The sequence below is a fragment of the Erpetoichthys calabaricus genome, chromosome 2 (assembly GCF_900747795.2).
Source record: "Erpetoichthys calabaricus chromosome 2, fErpCal1.3, whole genome shotgun sequence".
Lineage (NCBI taxonomy): Eukaryota > Metazoa > Chordata > Cladistia > Polypteriformes > Polypteridae > Erpetoichthys > Erpetoichthys calabaricus.
The window spans coordinates 232,814,697-232,829,757 of record NC_041395.2 but is presented as its reverse complement, the minus strand read 5'-3'; the positions used below and the strand labels follow the sequence as shown (position 1 = coordinate 232,829,757).

The 15,061-nt window shown below is 37.4% G+C and overlaps 1 protein-coding gene across 1 annotated transcript in view; it reads left to right on the top strand.

Moving 5' to 3' along the window:
* Positions 1-15,061, top strand: part of LOC114646877 (inactive carboxypeptidase-like protein X2) — a 357,898-nt gene that overhangs the window by 331,330 nt on the left and 11,507 nt on the right. The window contains exon 12 of the mRNA XM_028795245.2: positions 3,003-3,142. Within this exon, the coding sequence (XP_028651078.1) occupies positions 3,003-3,142 (140 nt within the window). The remainder of the gene's footprint in view (positions 1-3,002; positions 3,143-15,061) is intronic.

Sequence of the window (15,061 nt, the reverse complement as noted above, 5' to 3'; positions counted from 1 at the left end):
TATAATGTTAGGACATTTGTTTACTTTTTTATAGCACATGTCATGACTCACCTGACACTAAAAAAAGAAAAAGTTCTGGAAAATGGGTTTCTAAATTACTGTAAATGTATTATTAGAAAAACCAGTATGCTCTAATGTTACAATAGAAAAAGGAGTTAAAACTTAAATAGGCTAATGGTTGAACCCACAAGAGTTTTCTTTACTTGCCTGGCCCAATGTCGCAGGACATGAGCATTTGCCCACACCAAGCAGAACTGGCAATCCCAGCATTTTTGCAAGTTTTGCAAGTAATTTTATGGAGCATCAATTCTCAGTCATGACATGTTAGATCCTTGTAGGAGTGAATGTTTACCCACCAGATAAAATAATATGACAAACAATTAAACAGTAAAATTACAGAAAATACACTGAACAGTATTCAACAGTAATCAAAATACAGAAAAAGTTATATAACATCTTGTCAGTTTAGTTTCATTAACAATATACATTTTCTACCACTAGGTAACTGCAGATATGTAAAGTATATAGCCACACATTGTAAATGGTACCTACTAATGTGGCATCTTTGACAATATGTTAGATTATCTGTGGGCGGCACGATGGCGCAGTGGGTAGCACTGCTGCCTTGCAGTTGGGAGACCTGGGGACCTGGGTTCGCTTCCCAGGTCCTCCCTGCGTGGAGTTTGCATGTTCTCCCTGTGTCTGTGTGGGTTTCCTCCGGGCGCTCCGGTTTCCTCCCACAGTCCAAAGACATGCAGGTTAGGTGGATTGGCGATTCTTAATTGGCCCTAGTGTGTGCTTGGTGTGTGGGTGTGTTTGTGTGTGTCCTGCGGTGAGTTGGCACCCTCCCCGGGATTGGTTCCTTTCTTGTGCCCTGTGTTGGCTGGGATTGGCTCCAGCAGACCCCCGTGACCCTGTAGTTAGGATATAGCGGGTTGGAAAATGGATGGATGGATGATAAGAAAGTAAATAATTTTGAGTTGGCAGTAAAGGAGAAATTCAACAGGTTCTGAACACTGCTAATTTAAAAATATTTATAATGTGACATGGCTACATTCTTGTTGAAAATCGTTTCTTATATTTTACATGACTTGACCTGAAGTAAACAAGTGCTAAATGCTATTAAGTTATTCAGCATTTAGTATTTTTCATGTCTTTCGTAGTTTAGTTTTTATTTAGCTTTTCTGGAGATTTTTATAATGAAGTACCATAAAATCTATATGAAGTCAACAATTTAATTCTAGCAGTTTAATTATGTGTATGTAATCTTACATGATTTACAAAATTGGAGCCTATAAAATATGTTAATAAACAACCTAGATTTAATAAAAAAACAGCTTTTGGAGTTAAACCCTAATAGATCCTTAAAGTAGTTTTAAATTAGGCACCATAGTGATGGCCTTAATTTTGCATTGTTCTGTATTGTGCAATAAAACACAAGTTTGAGAATAAAATGCACGTTCAAATGCACAAACAAAATCAAAAGCTAGAGAAGAATTGTAAAGTCACTCCATTGGCACTCACTATTTTATATCAATTGAATACAATAAAATAGCACCAGCCTTAACAAATTCACCTCCCAAATAACAATGATTTGTTACTTGGAATTGTGCTTGAAAAATATTTTCTCTCCAAATGAAAATTCATGATAATTTATAATTTTCAGTGTGGAGTGGCTTTATGGGCGGCATGGTGGTACAGTGGTAGCGTTGTTGCCTTGCAGTTAGGAGAACCAGGCTCGCTTCCCGGGTCCTCCCTGTGTGGAGTTTGCATGTTCTCCCTGTGTCTGTGTGGGTTTCCTCCGGGTACTCCAGTTTCCTCCCACAGTCCAAAGACATGCAGGTTAGGTGCATTGGCGATTCTAAATTGTCCCTAGTGTGTGTGTGTGTGTGTGTATGTGTGTGTCCTGCTGTGGGCTGGCGTCCTGCCTAGGGTTTGTTCCTGCCTTGCGCCCTGTGCTGGCTGGGATTGGCTCCAGCAGACCCCCGTGACCCTGTAGTTAGGATATAGCGGGTTGGATAATGGATGGATGGAGTGGCTTTATATCTTTTGCAAGTTATCTTAAAATTTTTATATAGAAGAGCTGTCTCCATTTAATTTTTCATAAAGTATGTTAGATACTCACTGGGTAAGTAATAATGCTCATCCACAATCACTGTGATAATTGCCTTGCATGGAAAAGGTGAAGATAAATACTTAAGAGATTTTACATATTTTAATATAATAACACCATGGTCACATATGTCAAATAGTACCAATATGTTAAAAATTTAAATCCCAGATATTTTGTAAAAGTCCAGACCTATAAAGCAGCTGCTTTACATGTTTTAAAAGTTTTGTAATTATATAGGAACTGAATCTTCCAAAATAAAGCTATTTTTAAAAATTCACACTGAATTTCAGCAATCAATAGACAGGTGTCTCTTCAGTTTTGGGTCTTGTTCTGCAGGTGAGGCTGCTGGAACCTGGTTAAGCACAATCTTTAAAAACCGTATTGGTTTTTATAAATATATGAATGTTGTGGACTTCAAGTATTTAACAATTCCTAAATTTGTTATTCTTTAACCCAGTCTATACAATTAAACGTTAGAACAGAGATGAATAAAAATAATCTACATATGAAGTATAGTAATTAAGTCAAATGTTTAAGTACAAAATTGTTTATTTCTAAAATTTTCTAAACATGCACCATTACTTTCACTGTTAGATTGCAGTGGATTGAAATTACAGGCAAATTCTGTTAAATATGTTTGCTCAGTTAATGTCGATGATGCTGCTTAGAAAACCATTACTTCTCCAAAGTTATATGTATAATAATACAGTAGCTAAACTCTATTTTACTGTGAGGAACAGAACTGATTTTTATTATCATTACAAGGTATTATTTTGATCATAGACACTTTGACAGATTAAAAAATAAAAAAGGTAAGTATCAGTAGAATGTGTATAGACTAGATTAATTATGGTTGCAGTTTCTGGATTAATTTTTTTTTTTTTGACAGGTATGAATGATTTCAGCTACTTGCACACCAATTGCTTTGAACTGTCGATGTATGTGGGTTGTGATAAATTCCCTCATCAAAGCGAGCTGCCACAAGAGTGGGAAAACAACCGTGAATCACTGATTGTGTTTATGGAACAGGTACAAAATAAACTATTTTTGTAGCCTAAAGAATGGTGACGACGACACTGTTATCTCAAGGCAGAAGTACTAAATTCAACTTCCTCCCAAGCACAGTGTAACTGAAATTAAAATGAATGTACACACACACATATATGCATGTATAATATACTGTATATCAGTCAGTCATTTCCCAACCCGCTATATCTTAACACAGGGTCATGGGGGTCTGCTGGAGCCAATCCCAGCCAGCACAGGGCGCAAGGCAGAAAGTAATCCTGGGCAGGGCGCCAGCCCACCGCAGGGCACACACACACACACCCACACACCAAGCACACACTAGGGACAACTTAGGATCTCCAATGCACCTAACCTGCATGTCTTTGGACTGTGGGAAGAAACTGGAGCACCATGCCACCCTACTGTATATCAATCAGGTCTATAATCTGCACAAACATGGATTTGTTTCAGTTTCTGAAGCAAATTTGCAGGGAGCAGTTTCCTAAAAGCTAAGACAGTAAAAAATCTTATTTGTTTGTAATCCACATTTATATGTCTTAATTTTTGATTTTGAGATAAATGCACCATTTGCAGATTGTGTCTTTGCAGTTACATTGGTTCTATCATTTGACTACTGGTGGGGAGTAAATGCTAAAAGAAAAGTTAGGGGGTAACTTTTAATAGACAGGAAGGTTATGAATCAAAATATCCAGTTTTCCTTGAGCTAAATACTGTACATAAACATGACAAATATGTTCACAGTTCTTGTAGGCTTCCTACAGCCAAACAGTGCATAATTTCATTTAAATTAAACAGCCCAATTTGATTTTCGATGACTGTGTAAACTGTGTCATTCTACTAAAATGTTTTGCATGAAACTTTCAAATAATACATTGTCATAGTTGACTAGTACAGTGGAGTGCTAGCACAGGAAGGATCACTAAAGGAGCATTGGCATTGGGTAATTAATCATTGTGTCTTCTTTCTTCTGCTTGCATATATCATGGATAACCATACTATCCTTTCTCATGACATGCACTTTGAAGTGTCTGCAGTATCTAACATATATATCAATAAAGTGACTACTCCAAAGATTATTTAAGTAGCAAGTATTAACTTAAACCCTGCAGTGGACAAGTGTTGTTCCTGCATTGCATCAAATGACTTTGAGGTAATAATACAAATAATAATAATAATTTATTATCATCTGGTGATGCCAACCTCTGCATGGACTCAAATCTCAGTCCAGATTATTTTCCTGTATAGCTCTTAGCTGGTGGAACAAGTGGCTTCATTCCTCCATTCGTACAGCTGACTCCCTCACCATATTTAAGAAATGTTTGAGGACTCTTTTGTTTGGTAAATTTCTGTCTAACTGCATTAGGTTTTGTCACCTAGGAACTGTAACTAGCTTGTATTTTGATTCTGAGCACCTCAGTAGTGATGATCAATTTTGTAGCTCTGTCCTGTAATATTTGTTTCAAAAACAGATCCCAGACTAATGCTTACTCGATTATGTTGACCTCCATTGTAAGGCACTTTGGATAAAAGTGTCTGCTATGCAAATAAATATAAATGTAAAGACAGGCCCTGTGACCCTGCCCTGGATAAGTGGGTTAAGAGAATTGATGGATGAACTTAAACACACTTTGCATTTATGACGGGCTGCTTTATGCGGAATGCACAACGGATTGAAAGGAAAAATATTGTTGGAAAAATAAACATTTTGTTTCGAAGCAAAAAATCTGCAGCAATATATATTCAACTAAGCTTGATATATCTGTGGATTTTTCCTTATCTATGTAGCAGGGGAACTGTGACGGCCCCATAGCAAGTTGTTTTCTCTTGGGCTGTAAAATATATTTATTTTTGGTTAATTCCTAATATAAACTTTAAAAAAAAATAGCATTTTAGTTTTGTCATGTTAAAAGTACAGCTGTTCGCATATGAGATAGTCAAGTAAAAATCTAGCTACTAGTGGACCATATTTAATTGCTTGTCACTCTTACTTAAAGTTAAAAGTTTACCAAATGAATATGGCATATTTCTATAACACTTAGAAAAAAGTGTAAGCACTGATGACATAAAGTTACATTTAAGATGGGTTTTTGATTGGCTTGACCATTTTTTTAAGTTTTGACTTAAAACAGAATAGTGCAAATAGTTACTCTTATTTCATATGGTGTTACTTCAAGTGAAGAAAACAGTGTTCTTTGAAATACAGAGTGCCAGTCAACAATTATGAAAAATATGTCTGGGTCACAGTGGTATCACTGTTGAATTAGGATACAAAACCACTGACCATTTACAAATCTGTGACAGAGCAATTATACAAAATTAAATATCCAGAAGGCACACTTGTCCAAATACTTTAACACAATCCCTTTTATGCTTCCATATGTTATTATGATTTACAAATTTCAGTATATTTGGAGACTTTGAGGAGTTTGCTCAGACAGCAAAGGTGACAGTTGGACAGACTTCAATAACCAAACCAATACAGAGATTCAGCTGAGAAGACCACGCAAATGTCTCATTTAAGGATGAGACCTATTTAAGAGCTTTTCTTACATCGCATTATTAGTTAAATGTATGTTGCACTAAACAAACCATGTTGATGATCTCAACCTTGGTACTAGCTCCAATGAACAATGGAGGAAAGATGCTTAGTGTTTGTAATGGTAGAAACCCAAAGATTTTCTATTTAACAGAAAATGTAAAGAAAGTAGTTACAGATAAAAAGAAATGTTCTGTGCAAAATAAGCACAAGAATCTGACTGACATCTTGGATTTTAAATTATTTTGCAAAAGCTGTGGGGAATTAAATTTGGGAGTTTGGATAAACTTTTCATTTATGACTCGAAAAGGCAGGTTGGTCATCATCAAAAAAATAAAATTGAAAAGTAAATGAGCACAGTATAACCAAAATTAACAAAGAAAACTTTAAGCAGATGCAGCAACAGAATTATTTAATAGAGTTCCATCCATTACTGTGTCTTAAGATTCAGCAGTGGCTGAGAAGCTTCCAAAGGGCAAGGCTAGAAGGATAAGGTCAGTGTTTATCAAGTTTTTTTATTTAAAATAATTGCATTACTAGGGTGTTGTACCGTGTTAGCCATTATGAATGTAGAGAAAAGCCAAGCAAAATGACACCTTTTATTGGCTAACTAGAAAGATTACAATATGCAAGCTTTCGAGGCAACTCAGGCCCCTTCTTCAGGCAAGATGTAATACAGAAACTGAAGTTTCCTATGTTTATATACACACTCTAGGACAAGAAACAACATTGGTAAATCTTTAAATGAGAGATTTTGTATGTAAAAAATTAATAGATTCATTCAGGCTAGGGTTAATTTAGCAAGAGAGAAAAGAACAATGTATTGTCAAGATCTCTGGATAAGATAACTGTCCAACAAAGTCTTTTGAAGTTTGTAATGAGTTTTTCAAAACAATGTGGGTCTGTAGACAGGTTGTCTGTCATTCTGAGAGATGTAAACAATCCTCATATCTGGCCATAAAACTCTTGTCTTTATTCAATCCATGTTGTAAAGTATTAAATTTTAGCATGAGTTTAACTTCCCATTCTTTTCTCTCTTGCTGTGTTTTGAAGTTGCCCATAAGCACTGTGACCTTAAAGTCCTTCTCACAGTGTCCATGGCTGTTGAAGTGGGCTGCCACAGGAACATCTGTGTTGCCATGTTTAATGTGGAACCTGTGTAAGTTCATTCTCTGGCGGAGTGTTTGTCCAATTTCTCCCACATAGAGTGCAGACTGCTTCAGAGATCTTGACAATACATTGTTCTTTTCTCTCTTGCTAAATTAACCCTAGCCTGAATGAATCTATTAATTTTTTACATACAAAATCTCTCATTTAAAGATTTACCAATGTTGTTTCTTGTCCTAGAGTGTGTATATAAACATAGGAAACTTCAGTTTCTGTATTACATCTTGCCTGAAGAAGGGGCCTGAGTTGCCTCGAAAGCTTGCATATTGTAATCTTTCTAGTTAGCCAATAAAAGGTGTCATTTTGCTTGGCTTTTCTCTAAATAATTGCATGTAACAGTTTGTCATGGCATATTGTGTTCTTAATTGCAAATTAAGCATTTTTATAAATAAAAAAAACAACAAAAAAACAGTGCCTGATTCTTCTGGCAAAAGCCTTAAAATTTACCTGATACGTCTATTTTTAAGCCAAGAATTTTCTTGAGTATTAATCCTTATACTGAGATTGCACACATATTGTAAAATAGCATATCCATGTCATTTTTAACAAAAAAAAAGTGAGATTCTGCTGTTTTAAAGGTAATCTAGCAGTCCTCTTCACTTCATTGCCTTTATGTTTGAAAGTCTGTTTAACTATTTGCAATTTAAGTCACTTGTTACTGACAGATGGCGGCACGGTGGCGCAGTGGTAGCGCTGCTGCCTTGCAGTTAGGAGACCCGGGTTCGCTTCCCGGGTCCTCCCTGCGTGGAGTTTGCATGTTCTCCCCGTGTCTGCATGGGTTTCTTCCGGGCGCTCCGGTTTCCTCCCACAGTCCAAAGACATGCAGGTTAGGTGGATTAGCGATCCTAAATTCGCCCTGGTGTGTGTTTGTGTGTGTCCTGCAGTGGGTTGGCACCCTGCCCGGGATTGGTTCCTGCCTTGTGCCCTGTGTTGGCTGGGATTGGCTCCGGCAGACCCCCGTGACCCTGTGTTCGGATTCAGCGGGTTGGAAAATGGATGGATGGATGTTACTGACAGATGATTTTATTACATTCCTATCATTATAAATTGACCTGTTACTTGAAACAAACTCCAAAAACTTAATGCTACAACTTTCAAATTATTGTAAGACATGACATAACTTCACTTTCATAATAAGTGAAAGCTACAAATAAAAAGAATGAACATTTTTGCTAAAGTTGCCTAAAATATATGGGCTCACCCTTTTCAGATCTTTACAAAAAAAAAAAAAAAGAAAGATACACAGACACATTAGAGTTTAAGTTTTTAAGCATTATTACCCCACCCCCCATTTTCATGGGCTCAAAAGTCTTTGGATAAACTAAAATAATCATGAATATAACAATCATTTTCAATACTTGGTTGAAAATCATCTGGGACCCATGGCCTTCTCCAAGTGCTGGGTTTCCACACTTTTAATGCTTTTCCAGGCCTTTACTGCAGCTGTCTTCAGTTGCCACTTGTTTGTTGGACTTTCTGCCTTCAGTTTTGTCTTCAGCAACTGAAATCCATATCCAATTGAGTTGAGGTTAGTTGATTGACTTGGTCATTGAAGAATATTCCACTTCTTTGCCTTGAAAAAAATTCCCTCGCACCACCTCATCACAACCTTTGTTTTGCAAATGTGTCAGTCGGCTACAGGCCTGCTATCCTATCCCGCACCAAGGCAGCTGAAGTTGGACACAAAATTCTCATAACTGAAGTCTGTGTATATCTTGGAGTGAGGTGTCTAGAATTGTGTAGGGTAAATAATATATTGTTATTTGGAATGCATAAATTTCATGTGGGTTCCATGTCTATAACGATCTGGGTAAATGTAGGATGAGAGAAAATGCGAGGCAAGAAATGTTGAGCATATAACTAAAACAGAAACTTTTTTATGTTATAGTAATAACGACAAAATGTTGATGTAAAGTGTATAATGTGTGAAGACTGAAGTCCAAATATCAAATAAGCACCTTCACAAAAGGTATAACAAAATAAGTGTGCTTTTATTCAAGAATATGACCAAAAAAATTATTTGATTTAGTTATTTGTTTATATTTTTTTCCTACAATTTAAGTTATAATGGATGCCGTTATTTTGTTGTTCTTTAAGATTCAATGGCCATTTTGTACCAACACAATCCTGTTGCCATCACATAATATACAGAATATAACCCAGGAGGAATTTAAGAATACAATGTACACCTTCCAAAATCCAAGATTTTGCTTTCTATCAAAAAATGAACAATTATGAGTATTATAAGATTTCAGAGCAACACATGCTGTGCATATATTTTTTAACGTCTACTTAAATCATGGTATCAGTTTCCTTTTTGACTTTTTACCTTTTGACCTATGCATGTTATGTCTTTACCGGGAATCTTGTCCTACCATCTGCAGGTCTAGCTAAAATATCTTTTCCTGTACTGTTTTCAAATGCTTTCAAGTAACAATAAGTCTTCTTTTGAAAATAAATGCTGGATGCAAGTACAACTTCATTTAAATGTTATCGAAAACCTGCTCACACAGAGATTAAGGAAGAGAGGCAGGGTTCTACTGAGAAAACCAAGCAATCTTATTTTTGAGTAAAAATTGCCTGCTTGTACTTTAAGATTTTAAGGGAGTTGATTAGTGCTGCAAGACAGCAAGGCTAGCAATGAAAAGTGCAACAACATCTACAAAGTGCAGGTAAACACAGCAACAATATAATGGCTAAACATTCTGAATGGGTTATCAGTACATGAGACAGATGGAAGTAGAAGGGCTACTGTCTGTTGCGTCTTTATCAAGGTATCATACTTTAGATCTTTTATAGCAGGGGTCTCCAACTACAGTCCTGGAGAGCTACTGTCACTGCAAGTTTTCATTCTAACTCTTTTCTTTATTAGTGACCAGTTTTTGCTGCTTTATTTTAATTGACTTTTCCTGAGACTCTGACCACTGAATTGATTCTTTTTTCCTTAAACAGCACCTAAACATAAATTTGATGTGAAGTGAGCCATCAGATAACCAACTAAATTGGAGCCTCAAACTCCAACCAACTTCACTTCATTCAGTTTCTTAATTTGAAGCCAATTCTCGTTGCTAATTAAACCCGTTATTTAATTCCATGGTGCCCTATTCTTCATGTCAGACATTTCCAAAACTGTTGATTTTCTTTTTTAAGAGCGCTGTAAAAATGTTTTGTGGACCTGAGCAGATCAACATTACTGAGGCCTTCACCTTTCTTTATTTTCAGTTATTGTGTGATGCACGCAGGTTGTTGTTTATGTGTTGGTACATTTTGTGACTTAATATTGTTTGGATGCTAATTAAGTACAGCAGAAATAATTAAGGGGCCTGAGTCTTAAGATGTGCATCAATTAAAATTAAGGCAAAGAGTTAATTAGCAGCAAAACCTGGTCACTAATTAAGAAAAGGGTTAGAATGAAAACCTGTAGCTACAGTAGCTCTCCAGGGGCCTCATGCATAACGCCGTACCAAGTGGAGGCAAGGAAAAACATACTATTTGTTGGTTTAAACAGTGGTATTGGAGAAACTTGAAAGCTCAAATTCACAAAGTCGCACAGTGCTCGAAATAAAAAAGAAGTTGTCAGATATAAAAGTTGCCGTGAAAAGGCGAGTCATAGCCCACCGTCTGAGTGTCATATTGTAACGGCCGACCACTTTACCCAGCCGGCAGCTACACTTCCAAGACCTGTGACCTGGATAATTTACTGAGAAATAATCTAATTATCAAGCCGTACTTCTAACCAATTAAACTTTTCCCCCACAATCAACGGTGAAAAGATAAGTACAAAAACAGGATGTAAAATTTAAACGGATTATATGTATTAAGTGAAACAAGACATGCAAAAAATAGAAACATATAAATATAAATATCCCTCCACCCCAGCAACAGCAAGACACCACCAAATATAACTATAACACCCCAAATATAAATACAACAAAAACCCTCCCTTGTCCCTGTAACATATAAACACACAACACGAATAACAACAATGACTGATAAACTGAATGCTTGTGAACCTGAGTCCGGTAATAAAGAAACTGTCCTGAAAGCCGTTGACTGAATTAGTGAAATTGAGACGTTTGATTCTCCCCGGAAAAAATGGGCAGCCTCACCGTGAATCCTCGGTGTATGGTGGATGATTAAGTCCGACCCCGGGGTCTCTCGTGGTGAGGTCCTTGAAGCAAGTCCGGCAGATGGAAAAACAAACTGGATGGATATGCGCGATATAGAAAATAACAGGTACAGTTGGCTCGTGGTCATGAATGTGAAAAAAAAATCTCCTTCTCTCCTCCCTCCTTCCTTCTCCTCCTGCTGGCTTAAATAGTCCTGTGAAGGCTGTGATTGATTAATTGTAAACAGGTGTTTTCCAGGTTTGTGGCTGTGGTCTCCTTCCATCATCCGTCCCCCTTTACGGGGACGGCATTAACTGATACACATAAACAGTAAAACGGGACAATGAAACGAGACGCACTCAGAACTGACATTTAACACTAACTATGTGGCCCCGCTACAATATGAAAGCTTATTAGGGTACAGAGAAAAGAAAAAAAATAGGCACACAGTGGGATAAAAGCTTGAAATGTCAACTTTAATCTCGAAATTTCCACTTTAATCACGTAGCTTATTTTGTCATTAAAGTAGAACATCATAAACTTCATCTTTAAATCGTTTAACTTACTAGTTTCTCAAATACCATCGTAACTAAAGTAGCACGTTAAATGCTTTGTTTTGTATGTGTTCTTCTATGTGCTCTATGTGTGTGAATCACTATGTGCTTCTTAAACAGGCTTTCTCTTCCTCTGACAGGACACAGAATCCATTACATTCGTGATATTACAGTTCTCTGATTAATTTAAATACTGAGATGTATACTTGATATCATTTTCATGATGATAGAAGTTAAAGCATGTATTAAACATGGGAACACGGTGGCGCAGTGATAGTGACAAGCAGGCGCCCTGTCCAGAGATTGTTCATGCCTCCGGCAAGATGCTTGCTGCGCCATGCATGACCTTCAATGAAATAATTTATTGCAGAAGTACTGTCTCTTTCAAACATGCTAACGCCCAATTCCTGTCTTTCCTTTTCTTTCTCCAAGTAGCCAATTGCCACACAATCAGCTCTGTAATAGATGTTATGCCATCTGTAAGCTTAGAACAACGATTCTTCAAAACTTTTAGGGAACATTGAAATATCTTTGTAGTACATGTTTACTTATTCTATCCATCTATCCTTCCAGTGTCGCACCAGCCCCAGCAAGAATACAGCGCGAGGCAGGAACAATCTCTGAACGGGGCACCAGATTGTCGCTAGCGCTGCACCACCGTGTCCTCACATTTTTAATTAGTAACAATATAGATTATTTAAATGATGTTAACATTTTATCTGTATAATGTAATAAACATATTTTGCTGCATTTCATCATAAACATGATATCGTCATCATACGTAAATACGCTCTTTATAAAATGGCTCAGGTTGTGCAATATTATAACTGCATTGCAAGTTTACAGTGAGGTCATTGTACTAACAAGTACAAATAGTTCTGCAAGGAGCACTTGATGGACTGATTGAGTGCGTTTATAGTTCTTGGGATGAAACTTTTTCTGAACTGCGAGGTCCATACAGGAAAGGCTCTGAAGCGCTTGCCATTTGAGAGCAGTTCAATAGACTGTGCTCATAGCTGAGGCAGCGTGTGCTTGATGCTGTATACCGATAATTCTGTTTCCGATCAGCTGCTGTAGAGCTTTGATTCCACACTCAGATACAGTGGGATAAATACTCTGAGTGGTACACTAAGAGTAACAATGCTAAAGCAGCTATGGTATTTGGAATAGTTTGACCATTATATTTGTTACAGGTTAATTACAATCAGATGCCATAAACTAATCTATACTAATAAAAGGCAAAGCCCTCACTGACTCACTCACTCACTGACTCACTCATCACTAATTCTCCAACTTCCCGTGTAGGTGGAAGGCTGAAATTTGGCAGGCTCATTCCTTACAGCTTACTTACAAAAGTTAGGCAGGTTTCATTTCGAAATTCTACGCGTAATGGTCATAACTGGAACCTCTTTTTTGTCCATATACTGTAATAGACTGCAGCTCGATGGCCGTGGGAGGCGGAGTTGTGTATCGCGTCATCAAGCCTCCCACGTAATCACGTGAACTGACTGTGAACACAGTATGTAGAAAACAAGGAAGAGCCCCAAAGAGCGCTGAAGAAAACATTCATTACACAATTGAGAAGGCAGCGAAACAATAAGAAGCGAGCGAGTGATGCATACAAGCATATTCATAAGTGCAGCTACTGCGGAAACAAAGCACGGTGTAAACCGTAAGTGTAAATTAAGTTTATAGAAACGCTCCCGCCGCCGTTTGCAATACCATATTCGCGACATACAAGTTTAATGAGAAGACACAAGGTATAAACGAGACTTTGGATCACTTTGTAACAGAGTTAAAATTGCTGTAGCGAGAAACTTTTAAGTGCCGGGTCTTAGCTAACATTAAATAAAGCTGTGGACATCGCAACATCACACAAGAGAGCGGCTCACGTGAACTGACTGAACGCAGCACGAGTGATCACTTCGATGAATCAAACCTGTTCAAAAAACACATTATACAATTGATAATGTAGGAAAAGAATATGAAGCAACTGACGCATACAGACATTTTCATGAGTGCAGGTACTTCGGAAACAAAGCACCGTGTAAACCTAAAGTTTAAATTAAGTTCATAGACCTACAAAAGGTTGCCATTGATTTGAGGCAAGATTGCTTTTCTCCTGTACAACTATACGTTGCATTCTCAACAGTAAGCTTGCATGGCTTGGTCATATTACAACCGGAGTGCTGAACTGACAACGTGGTATACAAAGAGAACTATAACAATCGTAATAAACAAACAATAAAACAGCGGAGATATATAGGAGGGAAAATATACCAATAACAATTTGTTAAGGATCTGTTTTTTTGTGAAGCTGCCTTTACACAGCCTCCCTGCTGTTTTATAAACGAACTCAATATAAGGCCGTCCTTTCTCCTTGCTTAGCGGTTCTGTATTGTTTTATTGTTCGTTTATAACGATTGTTATAGTTATTGTGTAGCTATTTGAGACTCACTTTTCTGTTCAGGTACCCATTTCCTTTATGTAATCTGCGGATTCTCCGCTATTTTTTGTTCGTTTATTAACATTATAGTTATTTATTGATTCCCTTCTTTAGCTGACCGCCTGCTCATATAAGGTGCTCTGCTGTTTTTCTGTGAAGCAGCCTTTAAACAGCTTCTCCGCTGTTTTATAAACGAACGCCATATAAGGTCATCCTTTTTCCTTGCTTCGCCAAGGAAGCAACCTTTTTATTTAATCCACGGGTTCTCCGCTGTTTTATTGTTCGTTTATTACGATTGTTATAGTTTTCTTTGTATACCACGTTGTCAGTTCAGCACTCCGGTTGTAATATGACCAAGCCGTGCAAGCTTACTGTTGAGAATGCAACGTATAGTTGTACAGGAGAAAAGCAATCTTGCCTCAAATCAATGGCAACCTTTTGTAGGTCTATGAACTTAATTTAAACTTTAGGTTTACACGGTGCTTTGTTTCCAAAGTACCTGCACTCATGAAAATGTCTGTATGCGTCAGTCGCTTCATATTCTTTTCTTACATTATCAATTGTGTAATGTGTTTTTTGAACAGGTTTGATTCATCGAAGTGATCACTTGTGCTGCATTCAGTCAAGTCACGTGAGTCGCGCTCTTGTGTGATGTTGCGATGTCCACGGCTTTATTTGATGTTAGCTAAGACCTGGCACTTAAAAGTTTCTCGCTACAGCAATTTTAACTCCGTTACAAAGTGATCCAAAGTCTCGTTTATACCTCGTGTCTTCTCATTAAACTTGTATGTCGCGAATATGGTATTGCAAACGGCAGCGGGAGCGTTTCTATAAACTTAATTTAAACTTTAGGTTTACACCGTGCTTTATTTCCGCAGTAGCTGCTCTTATGAATATGCTTGTATGCGTCACTCGCTCGCTTCTTATTGTTTCACTGCCTTCTCAATTGTGTAATGAATGTTTTCTTCAACGTTTTTTGGGGCTCTTCCTTGTTTTCTACGTACTGCGTTCATAGTCAGTTCACGTGATTACGTGGGAGGCGTGATGACGCGATACACAACTCCGCCTCCCACGGCCATCGAGCTGCAGTCTATTACAGTATATGGA